At 36.7% G+C, this 23,369-nt stretch overlaps 1 protein-coding gene across 5 annotated transcripts; it reads left to right on the top strand.

Annotated features, from left to right (window-relative positions):
* The first annotated feature begins 802 nt into the window (after positions 1–802).
* LOC101701036 (phospholipid scramblase 1-like) lies at positions 803–21,782 on the top strand. 5 transcript variants are annotated; one of them, XM_013078302.3, is made up of 9 exons: positions 803–1,131; positions 8,096–8,170; positions 12,922–13,002; positions 16,689–16,912; positions 18,180–18,222; positions 18,560–18,780; positions 18,899–19,060; positions 20,892–21,053; positions 21,589–21,782. In XM_013078302.3, exons 3-9 carry the CDS (start codon positions 12,924–12,926, stop codon positions 21,616–21,618), a joined length of 921 nt encoding a protein of 306 aa, XP_012933756.2. In that variant the 5' UTR covers positions 803–1,131; positions 8,096–8,170; positions 12,922–12,923; the 3' UTR covers positions 21,619–21,782. The 5 variants fall into 5 exon arrangements, with proteins under 5 accessions (XP_012933756.2, XP_012933773.2, XP_021108419.1 ...); XM_021252760.2 differs by having other exon boundaries at positions 1,112–1,572; XM_013078319.3 differs by lacking the exon at positions 8,096–8,170 and having other exon boundaries at positions 860–1,131.
* Positions 21,783–23,369: the final 1,587 nt, after the last annotated feature.

The following is a 23,369-nucleotide window of genomic DNA, read 5'->3' as shown; positions in this document are numbered from 1 at the left end:
TAGAAGAATGAGTAGAAAAACAGGAAATCAAAAGAGTAAGACATCACTTCTTTTCAGCACATGCAGCTACATTTGGAATGTGGGACTGCATAATCTTTGTTCCTTTCCTCCAGCCCCATTGTGATTAAATGTGAGTTAATGGATAAAGATGCTTGTTAGCTTTGGGACACTAGATAAAAATCTGTAACAGACCTAAAGTCCCAAAGTAAACTACTCAACTCCTTGTTTGCCCGGAACGATGTTTCGGACACCACAATCTATAGAACAAGCTGCAAATGTCTGCTGACCATCAATACGTGACAGTCGACCACTAACCTTTGTCCCCTTTTCTTTAATTCTACATGTTAAACTCCCCCTCAACCCCCTATAAGAACAGCCTCGGACTCTGAGTCAGTTGCCTCTCTAAGCTATTTTGCTTCGGGAGTGTCGTCTGGCCAGACTAATAAAGGTCTGTTTTATTTTCCAACGTGTCCGGTGTGTTCCTTCCCAGGTGCTCTTCGCTGCAGTCAGCTCCTCGGAGCGTTTGGTAAGGCCCTCGGTCTTACAGGAAGATCACTTGTTTCATTTGTAATAAAATCAAAATTGAATTTAATAAATATCTACTGAATGTCTTTATGCCATTCTAAATAAATGTGACCCATTAGACTTCTGAAATATTTAAAACAGCATATAGTGGAAAGAAAGAGAAAGAGAGTAAGAAATAAAAAGCACCAACAAACTAGGATGACCCCTAGTCAATTGTAACCTAAATCACCTGAATCCAGGGCAGAATTAAGCGAGTTCCCTTAAAGGGACACTCCCTGGTTTATGACTTCTCAGGTCCAGGTGGAGACACGCGTCTCAATCCATCTCGAACCACAGGACAAACGTTTCCGGGCCTCTCAAGGAGCAGGAAGGCAGGCAGGGCAGCAGCTCCTCCCGGCGTCGGAGCGGTGTTAGCATCGCCAGCTGGGCCGCGGCCACTGAAGATAGAGGCCCCAGGCCCCAGCGTGGGGGCAGGGAAGAAAGTTGTGTGGTACAAGAGAGTTTCAGGAAACCGAAACCTAGGCGGCCGGTGTGGGCGCCAGTCCCCCCGAGGCGTAGGCACCGCCGGGCGAGCGGATTCCTGAGCAAGAACTGCAGCAGCAATAGGTGAGCGAGCTGGGTTCTCTTCTGTCTGGCCGCAACCCCAAAGCCCAGGACGACCTGCCTGGGTCTCAGGAGGGGGTTGTGCCCTAGGCCTACAGTTTTCCTTTGCTCTGCGGGTGGAGAATGCGGGGTGGAGGTTGGAGACAGGGCTCCAAGAGCCCCAGGGAAGTGTCAGGAAGAGGCGCACGGGCTGAGGAAGGCGTCCTAGCTCTTGCAGCCAAACACCTGGCCCGCTGCAGAAAGACCCCCAGCGCTCTACTCAGCTACCCCAGAAACTTTCTAAAGACGGGGTGTCCAGCCTGAAAGATCCCCCAAGGCTTTGCTTAGCTACACTGCTCCACAGCTCGCAGGGCAGCCCTGCGTGGTCAGAAGCTGGGCTCTCGACGGGGTAGCCGTGTAGTGAGATATTAGAAGGAACGACTAATAAACTGCTTTCACTGAACAGTAAGTATTGATTGGAATTATCGTTGTAACCCAAACTGTGCTCGGGACTGCAGAATGCCAGAGGTGGGGGAAATGGTGCAGTGACTGAGGCCACCAGAGTTGAGCTGTTGAGTTTGAATCCTGCCTCCACTGCTTCACATCCTTGGACTCAGACCTGGATGCATCAAAGTTCCCTTCAGTTGCTTCACCTACTAAATTGTGTAGCTATTACAAGAATTGTAAGAGTTAAAGCAGCGTATTATGTGCATTCACATAATTTGTTACAGCAGTACCGGCACAGCAGAAAGTACTTGATAAAAGTTAGCTTTAGTCGCTTGGTCCCGGAGCGGCGCAGCCGCAGGGAGGAGGGGGTGGGTGGGGTGGGGTAATCTGGGGTAATCTGCAGAGCAGGCGGAGACGGGGACGCGTGCGGTCTCGGCTCAGGATCCCCCCCGCCCGCCCTGCCTCGCCTCCGCCTGGCCGGGTTAGCCTAGGGCTGAGGGGACCTCAGCTGAGAACGCGGGGCAAGGGATCCCTGGGGCTGCCCGGGAGAGTGACCGCGGCTGTTGCCTTGTGTTTTGGCAAGGCGTTTACTTTATTACCTTTTCTCCTATTCTGGGGAGCACAGCCCTGTTTCTAGATCCCGGAGGTGCTAGTGTGCCCCTTCTCTGCAGTTCTGAACATCTGGGCGGCGCACCTCCTTACTTGAGAAGCTCCAGCGCTGCTGAAATTTTTTTTCTCAGTTTCTAAGTCCCCTCAAACTGAGTGTGTTCCCCCCTTCCCTGGCTTCCTCCAAACTGGGAGCGCAGTCTTTCAAACCTCCAGTCAAAATACTTCCTTTCCAATTTAGGGATTCTCCCATTAACAGATCCCTCCCATGTGAGGTCCAGTAACCAAAGTTTGTGGATACTTTCTTCCCCACAATGCCAAGGAAGAACGTCCTTTCCAGGCTCCAAATCTGAGGACGTGTTTCCAGGATTTCATAAATCTAAAAGGCACTTTCTTTTTCCAGCCTTCAAATCTGAAATCTACTAATAATGAAGTCCAAATCTTGACATTTGTGGGCACATATTTCCATTTCACAAATGAAGCTCATTGCCTTATTTTGGCTTTTCTTTGTTTTTTTTTTTTTTTTTTTGAGGCTGCCCTGCAACCCATGATCCTCCTGTCTCAGCCTCCATCCAAAGGCTGGGTTTGCAGGAATGGGCCACCAGCCTACTAAGTCAGTGTCCTTTTCCAGTTACTCCATCCTTGAGATTGCATCTTTTCATGAGTTCCCCAAACTACCTTACACATCCTTGAGGAAGGTGGACTTTCCTACCTGAGAGTGTATTTATTTCCTGCTCCCATTAAATGTACTAAATGCACCCTTTTTAGTATGAAATGCACAACTCTAGGAGTGCACATACCCACCTTCCTGTTGCTTGAATTTGGGAGGAGACCCTTCTCTTGAGCAGCTTGTTACCGGGTGGTGGGTGAATGGTTCACTGTTCTTGGATGTACATTCCTGTGCTTTGCAGCTTTTCTGCTATTCAAGATGTTTTCATTCTTCAGTTTCCTTCCCACCTTGGAACTTCATTCCCCTTCAGCTGCTCTTCCAGTTCTGCCAGTTCATGCATTTCCTCTTCTTTCCTATAGTGAGTGCTTGTCTGTCTTTAGTACAGCACTTTCCTTCTGTTTTTTTGTGAGCCCACTTCATAGTTACACCTCCTGAACACCTGCCCTCAGCATCCCTCTCCTAAAGGAGTACATGCAGCCTTTCATATGTCCACTTTATCTTCTCCAAACAAGAGCTGTCTCTCTTTTTTAAAATAGCAAAACATTCATTGGTACATTTTAGGCACTTAAAATGCCAACACTCATCTTAGGGAATTTGCACCTGTACATGGTACATCCCACCCCTTCCTTCCCATCTCCCCCTCCCCGCAAGCCCCTCCCCTCCCTATGTACAAAAGTTTGTTTCCATTTTTTCCTTCTGTTTTCACTTTTTTTCTTGTCCTTTCCTTCCTTCCTCCCTCCCTTGTTCCTCTTCCTATTTGAACATTTTCTTCCCATTTCCCAGTATCTATTATACATTTTAGTCCTTATTTCCACTTCTGATTTCTCACACCAGACAAACAATGTGGTATTTAAATATGTGTGTCTGATTTATTTCACTTAAAAGTATGGTCTCGAGTTCATCCATTTAGTTATACATGTCTAAAGCCTATCCTTCTTTAAGGCGGAGTAGTACTCCATTGTATACAAAAAAAAATCTTTACTTTTTGTTTTGTTTTTGGTACCAGGGTTAAAACTCAGGACCTTTCGATTTTGAGGCAGGCACATTGCCACTGAGCTAAATCCCCAGCCCAAAAACATATCTTTATGCCTTCATCAATTGATGGGCATTTAGGTTGTTTCCAAGATTTAGCTATTACAAACTCTGCTGCTATAAACATGGGTGGGCATATATCACTGTGGTAGATGCTTTTAATTCAGGAAGATGCCAAGAAGGGGAATAGCAGGGTCAAATGGAACCTCTAGTTTTAGTTTTTTGAGGAATCTTCTAACCGATTTCCACAGCGGCCACACCAGTCTACACTCCCACCAACAGTGGAGAAGCATTCCTTTTTCCCCACAGCCCCTCCAGCTTTTATTGATTTCTTGATAGCCATTCTTTCTGGAGTGAATCTCTGCATTGTTTTAATTTGCATTTCACAAATGACCAGTGATGTTGAACATTTTTTCATATATTTATTTGCTGTTTCTACTTCTTCATCTGAGAAGTATCTTTTCATTTCAGATGACCAATTTTGGATTTAAATTTGGAGGGTCTGTTTTTTTTGAGTTCTTTATATATTCTAGATAGTAGTCCTTTGTCTGATGAATAGCTGATAAAAAAATTTTCTCACGCTGTGGGTTGTCTCTTCACTATATTGGTGGTTTCTCATTTTGTGCAAAAGCTCAATAAGAAGAGGAAGAGCTTGAGGGCTGGGGATTTAGCCAGGGATTTAGTGGCACTCTGCCTGCCTCACAAGCACAAGGTCCTCAGTTAGATCCCTGGTTCCCAGGGGGAAAATAAGATGAGGAAGAGCTGTTTCTCTTGGGTTGTGCCATAGCCAGATATTTTTCTGCTTTCTGACTTTGGACAGTATTCTGCTCTTGCATTGCTTTGGAGATTCTCTGTTCTCTTCTCATTGTCTGAAGGTGGTCTCTAGGACTGGAAAGGAATGCTCTTGTGTGTCTTAGCCACAGGATTCCATCCTCCTGGTGGTTTACCTCCTGGAAGAGTCTGGCTGGGTGGTTTTATTTTCTCCCTATACTGGAAAAAAAAAGCCCTTAAGAGATTATATATATATAGTACTCTCCCTCAAGAGTACTATACTGCTTCTAGCCCACCAAAAGCTTCTTCTCCTACACTGATTTTCTTACTTTTATTAAGAGAAGAGGTTATTTGGGTTGGGAATGTAACTCAGTGGTAGAGTGCTTGCCTAACCTGTAAAAAGTCCTAGGTTCATCTTCAGCTCTGAAAAAAAAAGCCACTTGATAGTATCCATGAACATTCTTTTTTTTTAATTAGTCTTGTATTAGTATATGTTTTTGATACAGTATAATAAGTACATTTGTCTTGGGCAATTGATACATATATGTTAGTCATTTTTCCCTTTCCACTCCTTGCTCTCCTATCCCTTGGATATTCTTTGTTTTTGTTCCTGGGTTACAGATGGGGGTGCGTATTTATCTTTCTCCATCATATTCTGACATTATCTGCCAATCTTTGTCCCCAAATTCCACTTTAAAAATCTACACATATCAGGTACAATCTTGTCTCCTATGAACCGTTTAGTAGGTTTTATCTTTTGTATTTCTTCTCCCTTTCCCTATCTTTCTCAGGGCCTCTCAGCCTGAACCCCCAATCAAATTAATTTCTCCACAGCTGGAATTTCAAGAGCTTAGGGGATAATGACACCTCTGACCTTTCTCTCTTTGGAGGACATACAGAAGAGGAGAGAGTTTGGGTCTGAGAATCTACACCACTGGACAAGGCAGCAAAACTTTTAGGAACAATCCCTTCTGAATCTCATTTGGAAATTGAATGTTTGCCAACCTCCTGTTCCTGAGGGATGGTGGGGGATTTAATGATACTCCCAGAAACCTGTAAGAATTAATGGGCTTGGGGGAAGTGCTCTGAGCTCAGTATTGGAACTTGAATAAAATTAAACATTATTATATAAAATTATATATTATATAAATTTAAACACTACTATATTGTAATAAGTTAGCTCTTATTGTTTTAAATATTTGACAACATCATTGCTACTCCGAGCTCACTATCTGGTTCTCATGTGTTTTATTTATGTATTGTTGTTCTGGTTGGTCGCCTGGGCATGGCCATTTCCAGGTTCTAGGCCAAGGAGTCACTTTTTCTTTTGGTTTAGCAATTGGAGATATATGGTTAAGAAGAGTGATAGTTTCTCAGTGAGAAGTGTTAGGTGGATCAGGCTCTTTGTCTTTCATGAACTTTCTTAACAGCTGAACTTTGAGTTCATACCACTTTGAGTTTTCCAACAGTTCTGGGGCTTGAACAATAAAAAACACAAGGAAATGAAAAATGATTGGGAAAACGAATTGGGTTTCTGAAGTTGGCATATAAAGTAGGTGGATTTTATAACGTGTACAGTAGTTTAGCGTACAGTTGGATAGACATTAAAGGTGCGTGAACCTGACTCCTCTCTACCCTAAGATCTCTCCCTCCCATGCTCTCTACAGATCTTTCATTACCTTGAGCAAGGCAAGGTCTTTACAGCCTCACAGTTTCTACCTGCGAGGTTTTCTTGTTCATAATGCCCCAGTTTCTAGAACGCGTGCCAAAACCTCTGTGTCTGGCTGATTTTGCAGTTTTCAATTCAGATGAGACTTTCCTGACAATGCCACTGCCACTGCTATCTAAATCAGTACTCACAAAACCTGCTCTTGTAGCATCATTACTTTTACTTTACTTTTAATTACTTTAAATCATTCTTTTAATCATTAGTTTTACTTTTAATCATAATTTTACTTTTAATCATAATACTTGAACATTTTAAACAATATATTTAAATGTCTTAATTATCTCTCCCAGTTCTTGTTTACATGCTGTAGACGCAATGAATTCTCCTAGAAATAAGTACTCCTTCAAAGCTATACAAGTATCATAAATGAATATTTATATAGGAAATATTTATATGCATGTACACATGTGTACACAAAGATATATTCTATAGAACTACACTGAGTAGTTCTTGATTGAAAAGGCAGCACTTTGTTTTTTTCACTTTCCAAATTTTGTCTTACTAAATGCTTAGTAAAAACTTACCTAGCCTACTGAAAACATGTTTCCCTAACAGTAAATTGAAATTCAAGGCTTTTCTGTTTCACATAAGATACCTAAAAGATAATCTAACAAATTATACTGAAAGTTGTTGGTCCTTTTTAAATTCCAGTGAAATAAGGAAATAAATGTAAAGCACATAGTCACAAGTCATCTTAATTCAGCTAGTGACCTGTAGGACATTAAATAGCCATTTTATATTTTGGGGCTTAGTTTTCTCATTTTGAGGAAAGAAACAGTTTAAATTTTCAAAGCATTGAGTTGTCTTGAAAGACTTTTTAAGTGTAGTAAATCAGTCAAATGAGAGTAACTCACTGTAAAAATCAGTTTTTGTTCCTTTTGTCTCTTTGGTTTACTTGTTAGTTTTGGGGAACACTTGTTCATTAGCAGGAACTTATGTTTTGTTTTGTTTTTTGGTACTGGGGATTGAACTCAGGACCTTGCGCTTGCGAGGCAGGCAGCGGAACCACTGAGCTAAATCCCTGGCCCAAACTTATGATTTTTTGACAGAATGACTTTAGCAAAGATGACTTTTATAGTACGTGATGCTTCAAACCTTCACCCCCAAAGCTTTCATGTCAGGAAGAAGAATGTAAGAATTAGATTATGTTTTGCAGTTTTGTATTTGTCCTGGAGTAATTATGATTCTAAGGATACTACCTATAATAAGACTAATTTATTAGACTTTTTTCCTTTGAATACATCATAACTATGATTTCTTCCTTTCCTAAAGTCTTTCTGGAATCTTCTTTTTAATAATACAAACCATTATTTCAAAATTATGTTGAACTTATTAACTAATTATTTCAACTTGGAACATAGCTAATTATTTCCAAAATTGAGTTATATATAAGCTGTGATGGAAACGAACAGTGAAAGTTTAAAACTTTTTAAAAAGTTTATTACAGTTAAAAATACATTGCCATTCCCCTCAAAATACTCTCCCTTGCTTCAAACACACTCATCCCTTGCTTTAAGCACATTCATCCCATCATTCTTGCCACTGTCTGAAGCAGTTCTGGAAGTCCTCTTTCTTGTCTTTAGTTGCGATGTCATGGCTGCCTGGTTGTCCTGAATCTATTCAAAATGTTTATATTTCATGAGCATTTTGACTTTGGGGAAGAGCCAGAAATCACAGTGCCAGATCCAGTAAAAATGATGGATAACGATACCCTTAATGTTTTTATTCGACAGAAATTGCCAAAAGCAGTTGATCAAGGAGGAGTGATCACAAAATACAGTGAATGCTTAAATGAAAACTTCATTACAGTAAGAGACACTTTGCCATTAATCGCCCTCAAAATACTCAGAATATTTCCTCACCTTGAACAAATTAATCTGATAGTTCTTGACAATGTGTATTTTACTGTAATTTTTAAAAATTTCATCAATTTTTTAATCACCTCTTGTATAGCATCTTGGAGTCAGTCCACAAAGGTTAAGAAAACCAAAGGATCAGTATGACAACAAACAAGATAATCCACTTGCTAACAAGGCATCCACATGCTAAATGATTTTATCCATCAGGCAGAGTGCTTTTTTTTTTTTTGGTACCAGGGATTGAACTTGGGTCTTTGTGCCTGCGAGGCAGACGGCAAAACCACTGAGCTAAATCCCTGGCCCCACAATGCTTTATTTAAATTAGCATATGTACAGGGTCAAGAACCACTTAATATTTTTGCACTAGAGATTAAGAAATGCAAATATTAATGCTTGATATATAATTGTTGCATATAAAATCTATTGTACAGTGAGTATCCAGATTTCATTCTAGTTATGTCACAAGGTGCTTATCACTATATTCTAAGATTCAAAATAAGGTAACCAAACAGAAAGAAAAAGAGCAAGCATGAACAAATGAGCACATTTACAAGTCTGTTTAATTTATCTTCCAAGAATTAATGTGCACAGAAGGGATGATCTCTAATTGCAGGAAAAGTAAATATCAGTTGTTCCTTATTAGGCCAGGTCTTGAAACCTTACAAAGCTACACACTTAATATGCAACCAACATGTTGCATAGCATTAGTTTAGTTTTTGAACTCCCCACTTTCCAGTGTATCCTTTATTTCTAGCTATCTATGGACTCTTCAACTAAAACAATTTATTTCTACAGATACGTACTTTTTTTCTTTTTTTTGGTATCAGAGATCGAACTCAGGACCTTGCACTTGTGAGGCAGGCACTGGAATCACTGAGCTAAATCCCCAACCCAATATGTACTTTTTAAACTAAAACAAAAATGTTTTTAATCTTTATGTAGATTTGCAATCTAGAAACTGCTGCATAGACATGAAATGGGTAGAGATTTATAGAAAAGAAAGTAGTGACTAGTGGGGAAACTGAGATGGGATCTAAGTTCCAAAGGTAGAAAGAAGTATTGGGAAGAATTTTATTTATTTATTTTTTCCCCCTTCAGTATCAGAGATCAAACTCAGAACCTTGTAGTTGCCAGGCAGGCACGGCACCACTGAGCTACATCCCTGGTCCTTATTTTATTTGCTAGTCATGTTTCTGTAAAAATAATCAAATACAAAGTTTCACTTGGATTGTCAAGGATGCTACAACCACAACAACCTGGAGACTGACTTCTCTGGTATGCCAAAAAAAAAAAAAAAAAAAAACCAACAAAAAAAAGCCTTAATGTTCAGCCTTCTCAAATTTAAAATTGAGCAAAACAAGTCCTGAATGCCAGAGATAATTATGGTAGTATGATCTGAAAGGGAAGTTTTCTTCTTTTCCTACTGATCCCTTCCTGGAGCATAACTCAGAGGCTGGGAAGGGGACCCCATGCTTCTTTACCCCTGTTGGTTGAGAAGGCTGAAATTTTTACCTTGGCTGTTGCTTGGGGTCTTAGGATCATAATGCTTCTTCATGACTTTGTGCATCACTGAACCTTTTCCCACAGGTTTTACAGGATGAGTCCATGATCATAGACTGACACCACCAACTTCTGAATTCCTACTCAGAAGTGCAGCATAGGGAATGGATCAAGTCCAAAAGGTGTAAATGTCAGGATAAGGCAAGGTAGATGAATAAGGACTATCCCATGAATGTGACTGTATAATTCTACACAGTCATATTTGACCTTTAAATTTGTAGACATTGTGCTAATATCAGATCTTCTCTTTCAGAACTGTTTAAATCGTGACAAGTACAGTAAATAATTTACTTCAGGAATTTGTTTTTCTTCTCTACAATGCTAAATCAGTTTACTTGTTATTTGTCACAGTACTTTATTCACTTTCTAAAATTGTATATATGCTCTGTGTTGTTTATGCTCCAAAATCTGATGCTTAGTTAACTATTTCAAATATAGAAAAGATGCACACAAATATCCAGTCACTAACATTTTCAATAATAAAAAAAACCTAGGAGAAAGCTACATATTAGGCTGTACTGTTTTGATCTGGAACACTCTTCTGTTTTCACTATGCATTTTGGTATTAAATTTATTATTTGTTAATTATGGCTTTAATAATCCTTAATCCTTATTTTATGAAGTATAATCTATGAAATCATACAGAAATGATAAATTATATTAAATTTAGCACATACTCTGTTTTCTCTTCAGATTGTATAAATCTTTCACCTTATTAAATTTAGCAATTCATAGTAATAAAATCCTTAGATACATATCATAATATATATTTTATAATATACACATTGGTATAGGCATACATAAATGCCAATCATAATGTTTCACCTTTTTCCTCAGAAAGTTCTAAATAAAATAGATATTTATGAAATATGTAAAATGATTTTGGTTTATTAAAACTTTCAGGTTCTGAAGAGAAAGATACTATGTCAGAGAATTATCAAAAAACAAATACTGTTTTTCTGAAATTTTTATTCTTTTTTATTGAGATAATCAAAATAAATTCATCTCGCTACAACGTTGGGCATGATCAGGACCAAATCCCTTTTCCCACGAGAAGTTTGGGATCATCTGTTCATTGTTCTTTTGACTTAATTTATTTTTAAAACTCCTAAAGCTTTTGAAGTGTGAATTTATAAATAATGAAGGTGTTTTATATGATAGAAACTTTAATGTGATTTGACCTGAGTTAGAAAAATAAAACATAAGAAATAGATGTTTTGCATATAGGAAAGGGATCTAGAGATGAAGAGAGGAGGGTGAGAGGAGAGAGGAAGGGGAAGTAAAAAAAAAATTAACTAACCCTAACCCTAAGTACATACCAACATACCAACTCCCCACAATGAATCTCATCATTATGTACTGCAAACGTGTACTTATAAAAAAATGCCTAGAAAATAAAGATCCATTTGCCATGATTATAGTCACATTTTTAACTCTTCAGTTTTTTAGAAAAAATGGTATTCTTGTATATCGTGTATAAATAGGAATAAAGTGTTTCTAAATATGCATAGAATGCATACTAATGTATAGTCACATATATGATGAACTAAAAATAATATATCTTAAATACAATGTGACAGCCATGTGCTTTTTTTAAGCTGTTTTAATTTGCATTTCAAAGTACAGAAATTGATCTATAATTCATGTGTTCTCATCCACTTGAACATCTACCCATTCACCTATTTTCTCTTTGCATGAATTCATTCTGGACTTCCTGAATCTAGGGTCATTGCTCTGGTACACAAACCAGGTATTATGAGTGGTTGATTTCTTGAAGCCTTGTGCTCCTGAAAATGTGTATATGTTTTACATTAGTGAAATAATGGTCCCTGTTAGGAGATGCCAGAATGTGACATGCCAGTTAAGGGTAGAGCTTTAAATCAGACATGAACTATATTTGCTTGAGATCTGATTTGAATCTGATCCTGTTGTTTTGAGCTGAGATTGGTAGTGTAGGCTGCAGGCAGGATTTAAACAGCCAGAGATGGAGGGAGCTAGGCTATTCACCTAGGTGAGAAATAGCAGAGAATAGTTTGGATGGAATGACCTTTGGTATTTCAGATTTGCCATAATTTGGTGAATGTGTAATGTAGAATGTGTAAAGTCAAATTTCTTTGTTACTTGAATTTCCTCAGTTTGTATGGACTATATTCTGATGAAGTGCCTATGAAACTGATCAAATGGGGTATACAGTGCAGCCTTCCTGATAAAATTATGATTAAATAGTCTTACTTGAAAGTTCATAGTAGAGACACATATACAAAATGTTAGACTCAAAATTTGAATAATATTTTTCACATTCATGCAATGATCCATGTCACCATGATTAGGAAACAAATGATTTTCTACTTATAGTTGGTAAATTATAAGGAAATAGAGAAGAAAATGTAAGTGTAGTATCTACTGGACCATAAACTTCTATAAAGGCAGAGCCACTGTAGCCCCATGACACAAGTGATGGTTCAGGTGGAAAAATGTATCACTGGAGAGACGTGTGAATAGAGAACTTAAGTTGAACCATTTGTGCATGTATTAAGATTATTGAAGTCCTAATTATTATCAGATAACAAAGTTTAATGTGTTAGCTTAGTGTAATTAAATATTGTGGGTTTTTAGGTCAGAATAAATTATATGTTGGAAATTTCATATTCAATATTATTAGTGTAGGCTGAGAGTAAGCATAAAGATGTTAGGCATTATTTTAAATATTTTAAAAATTATTCCTCCAACAGTGATTCTAGGTATGTTTAAAATCATCCATAATCCTAGCATAAGCATCACAACATCTAACTGGTTTTACTTATACTTTTCTTCAGAGTCTATATTGCTTTTAAAGCTCCTTTTTTCTAATATCACAAAATAAAAGTAGGGAACTAAACACTCAGAAGCATATTTGAAGAACTAGAAATTTAGCCCCAGTAACTCAGCTGTCTCATTTTACTGAAAAGGGAATTGATTGGAAACAGGATTTTACTGCAGATTAGCTCTGATAATGGGTATGACCAATGTTAAGTGAATTTATTTTGCCTAGTTAAATACTGTTTAAGACCACACAAGTGAAAATTATGTAACACCAGTGCATCTTCCTTTCTAACATAACTTTATTTAAGTGGACATGTTTACTTCTCCTTGAATTGCAGACATGCAAATGGATATTCCACATCCAGGAACAAATTGGCCAACTGCATATACCAGGCAAAATCCACCAGCAACACCACAAGGTAAAATATGTGATTGAGGAAGCAAAGTGATAGTAATCAATGCGTACTCCCAAGATAGAGCAAGAGAAGGGGGAAAAGAGTATGTATCTCCATTTAGTAGCTCTTATTAAAATTGTATTTAAGAAATTTTGACAGCCTCACTATTCCTGGTTTTCTTTTGCATTATATATAAAATTCCTTGGGAGTAATTTTTTTATTGCAGAGAACAATAAAAGTATAAAGCAGAACTAATAGAATCACTACTAAGTTTACATTAGCAAGTGAAATACATGCTGCATATAATTAAACCTCGAAGTACAGATAATGAGAAATATTGTCATCATTTCATTCATCTAGTCTGAAAATTCTGATCATATATGACATGACATTTGGGAGATTTGTCCTTAGCTGTTTTTGAGTCAGGCAGTGTTTACAATTGTGTTTAATGAGAACAAAAGAAAAAATGATAAAATTGCTTAAACCTGGAAGTTGCAATCAATAGAAACAAAGCTACTTTGGAGTAATTCTCATTTTCATTTTGTAACACACATGAAAGCTTATTTTTTATATACATGCTAAGTCATGCTTTGCATCTGTAAGAAAAGTAACTGGGTCATACTACTATGTAGTAGGGAATGCATCTTTGTTTTTCTGAACCAATGCATAAAAGAATTCAGAAATTTTCATTACACATATGCAGTAATCAACATTACTAGACCTTTGGAAATGGCAAAGGTTTTGTTATGCCCAGATTTACAAGTATGCAGGCAAACCATATATTGAAAGAACATTGTGGGGACTTAGGCTCAAAGATGATCTGGTTTAGATAAAAGAGTGTATCCATTTTGGTTTCTTCTCTGAGCATACCAATTTGCTTGGGAGCTGAATAGCCTATTTATTTGTCTTAAAAATCTCCCTGTGAGTTCTAGATCTTATCCAGAAAAGCAACAAGGCTCTAAGGTGGTAGTCCTCAGCCATGGCTACCTTGGGTCTCATGCAGAAACACTTAAAAATACTCATACCAGAGTACCATCCCAGAAAAACTAAATCAGACCTCTGAACTCAACGGCTTAAATTTTTAGTATACCAAATGATGCAAATGGGAAGCCAGGGTTGAGAACCTCTCTTGTAAATTCTTACAGCATTTGTGTTCAGAGAACTATTAGTCTATAATATTTAATCCATCTCATAGCTACCTAAAACCAGGCATATAAAATTAAATTCAAGTATAATTAAACCTGAGAGTTTATTAGAAAAATAGCTTTGTTTTGTTTCCCCAAACCAAGGATACATACAGTACTCAAGATGATGATGATGCTAGCAATAATGACAGCTTAAAATCAAGAGTTCTCTATGCTTTAGGCATTGATCTAAATGTGAAGTTTATGTGGATTTACACATTTCATCTCATAACATATTTAGGAGGTAACTACTGTCAGCTCTACATTTTCTCATAACCAACTACAGAATAAAAATATTTAAAAATTAAAATGCATCTCATTGAACATGTACAGATTTGACATTATTCCCTAAACAATATATTTTTGTAACGGCTATTTAAATAGCATTTATATTTTATTAGGTGTTATAAGAAATCTAGAGATCATTTAAAGTATATTTAATGTAAAAAAGGTGTATGTAGTTCATGTACACCCCAGTGCTCCGAAATTCTAAAAACTTTATAAGATACAGGTGACATCATGGAACTCACCCTTCTAATCAGAATCCTACAAATTTGCCACTTAGAATACAATACAAACTCCTCTCCAAGGGCCTCCAGAGATGAATTGTTTCCTGTTGCTTTAATGACAGCCATTCTTTTTATTTCTCATGATGTCCTTATTTCCAAACGTCTCAGATCATTCCCAAAGTGCAGGTTTTTGTATTTTCTCTTCTTTCTGGCTGGAGGATTTTTCACCATATCTTTATATAAAGCTTTCCATAGTCATCTTTTGATATTCAGGTAAATTGTATGTACTAAAGTAACTGCCTTGAACCCTGATATCTCTGTGTATTTTCCCTATCACATCAATATGAAATCTTTTTCTTTTTATCTTCCGGGAAGCTGACTATAAGCCCAATGAGAACATGTTTCTGCACTAATAGGTTTTTCCCCTAGTTCTACAACACAGCCAGTGACATGTTATTATCTATTACTATTCACCGTAGAAGGAATAAATTATAAAAGCTATATTAAAAGCATTAGTGTGAAGTTCTGTCTGTTATTAGACCTGTTTTTTAATGGGATGTGAATTTTTCCAGAAATGTTTCCATGTAAAAAAAAAATACTTATAATTGCCTATTCTAAATAGTTTGTTTAGGTTTTTGTGTGTATTTTTGTTTGTTTGTTTGTTTTTGTTTTGGATCTTACTGTAGAGTTCAGCCTAGCCTTGAACTCACTAGCCCAGGCTGGCCTCGAACTCATGGCAATCCTTCATCTTCAGGCTCCTGAATATTGAGATTACAGTCATTTGCCACCACACCCAGTGGTTTTTAATGTTGAAATATTGTAGAACACATCACGTAGAATATATTCCATACTTATGGAATTAATACTGTTCAAATAAGTTTATGACACTTCTTTGTAATCACACATTCTCAGAGATTACAAAGTATGCAGGTTAAATTTTTCTCTAATCAAGTATTTAAAAGAATTTTGCCTCTTAAAATTTTTGCCATCCTTATTTCTCAAACTGTACTTTTCAGAGAACAAAGGCTGTTAAATTGTGAAATTTAAATTTCCAACCCAAATACCATATATATATATATTTATATTTATGGATGCAGGCATAGGAAAAGAATATTCCACAGATTAGAAGTTCAGGCAAATTTAAGTGCAGTGGTACACACCTATAATCTTAGGAATTTAGGAGGCAGAGGCAGGAGGATAGCAAGTTCAAGGCCAACTGGGGCAACTTAATGAGAACTTGTCTCACAATAAAAACTAAAAGTGCCTGAGGCTTTAGCTCAGAGAGATCTTGGGTTCCATCCCTAATACTAAGAGGCAAAAAGCACCCCAGGCAAACTATGACCCAGATATGTAACTTGAACGTGTTGAAAGAAATGGCATTCCTTTATTTCTACATCGGGGTTTCTCAGCAGTGATATAATATCACTGGAGCTGGAGAATTTTTCTTTCCAGGGCACTGTTTTGGGCATTTTAGGATGTTTAGCAACATCTCTGGCTTCTACTCACCAGATGAGAGAACCACCCTTCTCTGTAGTTCTGACAGAAATGTCTCCAGGTTTTCCCAAAACCCCCCTGGGGAGAAAGGCGAAAATTATTTCCAGTTTTGCACATATAGGACATATCATTTGTTAGAATTCTAAAATTATCACCAGGAGTGGTGGTCCTTGAAATACTGGTCAAACCCTTTAGTTTGGATCTTCTACTCAGTGGTATTTCTCTTTTCTCTGAAGGCATGCCTATATGTTTATATGACTGACTCCAGGTCATAGTTGACTTTCTTACCCTTTTTCCATCTGAGTTTTGAATGCAAAAGCTATAGGCTACCTCTATTCCACAGCTACCACCCACAAAATAGAAGTGGCTATGCAACCACAGTGGATTGAAAGATAAAAAACACATTAAACATCACAGATACAGGTATTGTAAGTGGTCAGTTTGTAGTACCTGGGGTAATTAAAAATGTGTTGATTCCACTTTTCTGTGAAGTTATAAATTATTTCACTTGTTCTTCTTTTAGGACCGGCACATTCTGGCTATCCGAAGTCCGAGGGTGCAAATCCAGGTTCCCCAACTGACTACGCAGTCCCACCACCTGACTACCCGGGTGCTGTCCAACCCAAGTTTCCTATACAAAATCAACAAGGATGTAATCATCAGCCAGGTGGACCCACAGGGGTATCATGGATGCCAGCACCATCAGTTCCATTGAACTGTCCACCTGGACTGGAATATTTAAGTCAGGTAATTGCAAATGCATGAAATACTCAAGACACAATTGTGCTTCCAGTTCATGTAACTAGATTACCAAAGGGAGTAACTTGCCAAAGTCTGAAATGACAAAACATTATCTGCTGACAGTTTACTCTGATTCTTCTAGGTCAGATTCACTTTTTAAGCAAAATGCAAATATCTGTGGTATCTGTGTCTTCTATAGTCTTGAATTCAACCTTTAATAATAGGAAATATTCAATAAACAATCTTTGTCCTGAGCATAACATATTAGCTCACTTAATTCTTAGAGAAACAACTATGGCATATAGGTGCTACAATTATCACCATTTTTCAGAAGAGGAACTACTCAGAAGTTATATACCTTGCTCAGGGTCAGAATGCTAAAATAGTGGGATTGGTGTTTCAATCTGGAGTTTGGTTCTGAACCCAGTACACTTTCATCCCCAAACTGAATACTTTCCTGGAAACTTGAAAGAAATTTTAAATAAAGATTTTTGCTTAGTTTCAATAAGTGGTATGAAACAAAAAGTTCATATTCTGTGTGTAATATGACACATATTTTTACAACTAATAAAACTGCACATTTATAATGGCCATTTTGCTCTTTGCAAGATCCAATTTTATAAATACCAACAATAAGAGGGAAAAGGCCAATATTTTGTGCTGCCAGCAGGATAGTGAATTTTGACATATGAGGTTTAACATTTATTTTGTGTAAGAAATCAAGTAGATAAAATAAGAATAAAAGCTCTGTGTCTCCAGCTTATAAGCATATAAACAAATGTTGTTGTAGTATAAAATCAGTATTTAGTAAATCAGCACATTCTGCTAACTTCATTTTCCATACTGCATTCAACCATGATATAAGAAATTTAGTCAGAAACAAATTCTTTAAGAAATACTCTGAAAAAAAAAGAAATGAAATACCCATTTTCAAAATCAAGAATCCATAAAATATATACAGGAAATTATCACCTATCATAACTGATTGTATCAAGTACACTAATAATTTGAAAGTTGTAGGGAAATGCTTAAATGAATAAAACAATGATCATTTCTTGAGCTTCTTTTATAAAGAAAATTGTTTTAGGACTTCCAGTGTAAAGTTTTATTTGACCTGAAGTTTCTCACATTAAGTGATAAATTTCCACAAATCTTTTACCAATTAAAAAAATAAAATTTAGTTTTACCCTAAAGCCTAATGTAAATTTAAAAATTGATAATGTTAAACTTTAATAATTAATGATATGCTCAAATTTTCTTTTTCTTATAATAGATAGATCAGATTCTGATTCACCAGCAAGTTGAACTTCTGGAAGGTATGCACTCACTATATTGATTGTATTTCTAGAAAGAGGAGAGGTTTTTGCAATCAAAGGCAAATCCACCATCACAAATATGACACTGGCAGTCCCATGGGGCGGTCAACCAGGTTATTTGTGTCTATCTTCACAAAAATTTCTTCTGACAAGAATAGCCTCTCCTTCTTTCCCTTTGCCCATTTCCTCTATCTAGATCACTTCTAAATGCATTTCATTTTCCTCTTTTTTGTGTTTTTTGAAGTATCTTCCAAGCTTGTATCGCTAAATGTTATATTATGAGAGATTCACTATTCTTACAAAATTGTGATGATGAATTCCTCTTTTATGTTTTTAGTCTTAACAGGCTTTGAAACTAATAACAAATTTGAAATTAAGAACAGCCTTGGACAGAGGGTTTACTTTGCAGTGGAAGATACTGATTGCTGCACTCGAAATTGCTGTGGACCATGTAGGCCTTTTACCTTGAAGATTCTTGATAATTTGGGCCGAGAAGTCATAACTATGGAGAGACCACTAAGGTGTGATGACTGTTGTTTCCCCTGCTGCCTACAGGAGGTCAGTATGTAATTACCATGGCTGTTTGTAAAGTACTTCAGGAAGAATTTTAACCCCTTCATTTCCTGTAGACATTATGATTATTATTACATTCACATATATTCTTCTGGTATTACAGATTGAAATTCAAGCTCCTCCTGGTGTTCCAATAGGGTACATTACTCAGAAGTGGCACCCATGTCTGCCAAAGTATGCTGTTCAGAATGAGAGGAGAGAGGATGTACTAAAAATCACTGGTCCATGTGTTGCATGCAGATGCTGTACAGATATTGATTTTAAGGTTAGAAGTGTCATAGAGTTTATAGATTTGCTTTCCTAATGTAAAAAGAATATAATTTTGGGCCGGAGATTTAGCTCAGTGGTTCCGCCGCCTGCCTTCCAAGCGGAAGGACCCGAGTTCGATCCCCAGTACCAAAAAAAAAGAATATAATTTTATAACATTTTACAAATATATCAAAGAAATATTTTGTACTGATATCCAGAAGAGAAATAATGTGCTTACATCTTTAATTTCACTCACTATTCTGATTAAGTCAGTGTTGATTATGCTAAATGGAAAAAAGCTATGTAGTCAAATAAAAATTAAATTGTGCAACCCTTAAAACATGGTGGTTTCTCTATAGTGGCACTACATATTATTCATTTTATTTATTTATTTATTTATTTATTTATTTTGGTATGGGGATTGAACTTCCAAATTCAAGGCAGGCGGCAGAACCAGTGAGTTAAATCTCCAGCCCCCATATTATTCATTTTAAAGAGAACTTTATCCTTGTCCTCTAAATTTGATTGTCCAAGCCCATGAATTCTTTTTAATCCACCATATAGGCTATCTTGTGCTCTCGGCCATATTCAGAAAATCTGACTTCCTCCAAAAAGCCAAATTAGGCAAATATTGTTTTAATAAGGTTAATACAGAAGAACTTTACTTTCTTCAGTTTTGCTTTCCATAATTTCAGTTACCTCCAGTCAACTGTGGTCTGAAAATATTAAATGGAGAATCCAGAAATTATGTTTTAATTGCATGCCATTCTGAGTAATATGATGGGTCATGTGCCCCATCCTGTTCCATCCAGCCTGGACACGAGTGATCCTTTTTTCCAGCATAATTCACCATCTGTACTGCCTTCTCATTAGGTCAGTCACTTAGTAGCCTTTTTGGTAATAGTTGATTATCAGATCAACTATACTGGTAGCTGCCTCGCTGCTAGCGTTCAAGTAGCCCTAATGAAGTATCCTAATGGACTGCACAATGCCTCCTTCAGAAACGTTCCTTCATCCCCACACACAGGCACTGTATCATCTCACAGCATCAGAAAAATGATGACAACAGTAAGATATTTTGAAAGAGAAAGAGGGAGAACAAATTCATATAACTTATTACAGTATGCTCATATTTTTATATTTTTTCCACTTAATGATTAGTAATTATAGCTAAGCTTTCTGTGCCTACTTTATAAATTAAACCTTATTATAGGTATGCATGAATAGGAACAAATATAGGGTTTAGTTTTGGACTGCCCTAGAGCCCCACAGATAAGGAGGAACTACTTACTGTATAACACATTGTTCCCCAATTATGCTTCATTGTCATCTCCGCTACAAACCATTAGGAGGATAATAAAACTCCTGTCACATTTCTGTTTTGAGAGAAGCACAGAGTTTACATGGACTGCAAAAACTGTCATTTTTAGACTTTCAGCAATTCATGTTCCCTTTCTGATGTGGCTGGAGATGAGCTTTCCGTCGTGTTTAAATTTGCAGCCCACGTAAACTCTTTGCTTCTCAAAATTACATCAAAGAAATACTTTGTTTTTCTTCTCTGCTTGTATTTTGTTTGGGGTTAATTAAAATAATTTATTATTTTTGTCTTAATACAAAATAGATAATAAATCATTAAAATTGCTTTCATATAATTTATCTTTATTGTAAAACAATTTTTCATATACCTAAAAATATATCCAGGAACCAACGAATATCTAGGGTTACCAGTCATAGTTACATAGAGGTATAATTTAGTACAGTGTTGGTTTAAATTTACTGCAACTTTGGAAGTAGCTTTGCTATGAATTGTCTAGAAAATCCTTAAGACTTTACTTTTTGCAATGTAGATTAAATCTCTTGATGAAGAATCTGTAGTTGGCAAAATTACCAAGCACTGGAGTGGGTTTTTGAGAGAGGCATTCACAGACGCTGACAACTTTGGAATCCAGTTCCCTTTGGACCTTGATGTGAAAATAAAAGCTGCGCTGCTTGGTGCATGTTTTCTCATTGTAAGTCTGTTTTTTCAAATCTTGGTTAAGGTCTAGTCAGGTCAGAAGAGGAATGGAACAAGCTGGGGCACAGAACAGTTTAGGAAGAAAGAACTGATGAGCCTGAGCCAAAATGTTCTGTTTATAATGTGCCCTACCTCTAATATGGCTGTCATTATCCTGAAAAACGCTGTATATGGAACCCCTACCATGTCAGTAGAGAAGTTGTATTGCTAGAGAAGGGCTACAAAAAGTTCAGGCAGAAAGAATGAAAGAGAAAGATTTCAGGAGTGTATAAAAATGCTATTTAGGGAAATTGCCAGGGAGTTAATAAATTCATACAGATATCAACAGATAAATATAGAACTGAGTAACTATTAAATTAGATGAAGGCAGAATTTATATAGCAACAGACTTTTCTGAGATTTACATATTAAATTTAACTTTTCTTGTTTAACAGATGTTATTATATGTGACCTGTTCTCTTAGCTTTCTGTGTATGAGAATTGTTATTTTTTTCTGACTACTCACTTTTCTGTTTTTATGTTTTATCCAGGACTTCATGTTTTTTGAAGAAATTAAGTGAAAATAGGAAACAAAATCGAGAGCATGGTAGTGGAATGATGAAAGTATCTTCAAAAAAATTGAAATCTATTGTTGAGACTATGTAAAAGAAAACTCAATGATTGTCCTTTCTTTACGGAAATCACTCATATATGTAAGAATAAAGCCATGATGGCTTTAACTTCAGTTGTATAGTTTTGCTTTTTCAGATTATAGAGTTTATTTTCTACATCACATGTTATGGTTTAGATCTCAAATGTCCCAAAGCGTCATGCACTTATAGGGGCTTTTGAGGGTGTTATGGGGACTTACAGCTGACTTGCTGTGGGGTCTGGTCAGAGGAGGTGCGTCACTGGGGTATGTCCTGTTGATGCCCCTCCCTACCCCCTTCTCTTCTCTCTCTGCTTCCTGGCTGCCATGCCATGAGCAGTTCTTGTCTGCCTTCCTGCCTTGGAGCCGGCTAATTTTGGATTGAAATATAAGCCAAAATAAACCTGTCCTTTAAATTGTAGATCTTGGGTACTTTGTCCCAGCAATAAGGGAAGCACCTAAGACATCATTGCTTTATATATTTCTTACACATTTTAAAATATTCACTGCAGATTATGGGGAAAAGGACAGAGGAGATTTTACATTTAGAAATGACACCTTCTACAAAAAGCTGTTTTGAATGGCAATCTGATTGATGTTGCATTTTTATATCAAAATTAAAGCCTTACTAAAGTTAAATTAAGTATAAAAATAAATTATCCTACTAAATCTTCTTACAACTTATGCAAAAGACCTAATGTGGACTGGTGGTATGGCTCAGTGGTATGGTGGATGCCATGGGACACAATGGCAGACCCTCAGTTCTATTCCTAGTGCCACAAAAGAAAAAAATTTTTTTTCCAGTACTGGGCATCGAACTCAGGACCTTGTGCTTGCAAGGGGGGTGTAGTGCCACTGAGCTTAATCCCCGGCCCTAGAAAAAAATTTTTTAAATCTTCTAATGTTATTTTGTAAATACTGTCAATTCAAAAAGTTAAACCAACTTTTTTTTTGGCCATTATTGTCAAATACTATTCAATATGGATATTATTTAGAAAAATAAAGTGGGTTTTTTCTTTCCATTTAGGAAAGTCATATTTAAATACTTCAACAAATCTATAATTTTTATACAGATAGGACAATAACCAATTTCAAATGATTGACATGATCCTCATTTTAAAGGCTTTCTCAAACTATTACTGATATAATTTTTGGAGTTATTATTTATACCTGAAATATTTAACTCTTGTATTTTAACAATCCCAGGACATGGTAATAATTATAATCAAGTGTTAATAAATGAAACATTTGTTCAGATTATAAACTTCAACAATTGTCAGTTGGGTCATAACAATCAAATATCTGAAATAACTTGATGTATTTTTGGCATTCTTGATTTTCACTTTTAATCAAAATGTCAATCAATTCAGGTGGTCTCCTGAATTCTCAGATGAAAACACATTTTACTCCCATTCAGTGTCTCCTTTAACAAGAGCACAGGCATACGGTGACTTGAAATAAAATCTCTACCAGTGCTACAAACTAGGAATTTGCTCTATCATATATTAAAGGAACTTTGTGATATGTCTGGTATGGAAGATTGGATTGAGAAAGGAAATGAACAATCCATAATCTCCCTCATGCTAAGGCAAAATGGGATTAGGAAATTCTTTGGGATACTCCCTTTCATCCTCAGCAGAATTCCACCACAGCCACTCTCCTCACTGTAAGTGTGAGTGCCAG

This window comes from Heterocephalus glaber, unplaced genomic scaffold (assembly GCF_053883595.1).
Source record: "Heterocephalus glaber isolate CG9 unplaced genomic scaffold, H.glaber_assembly_v1.0 deba00001504, whole genome shotgun sequence".
NCBI lineage: Eukaryota > Metazoa > Chordata > Mammalia > Rodentia > Bathyergidae > Heterocephalus > Heterocephalus glaber.
This window is presented reverse-complemented; position numbering and strand designations above follow the sequence as displayed.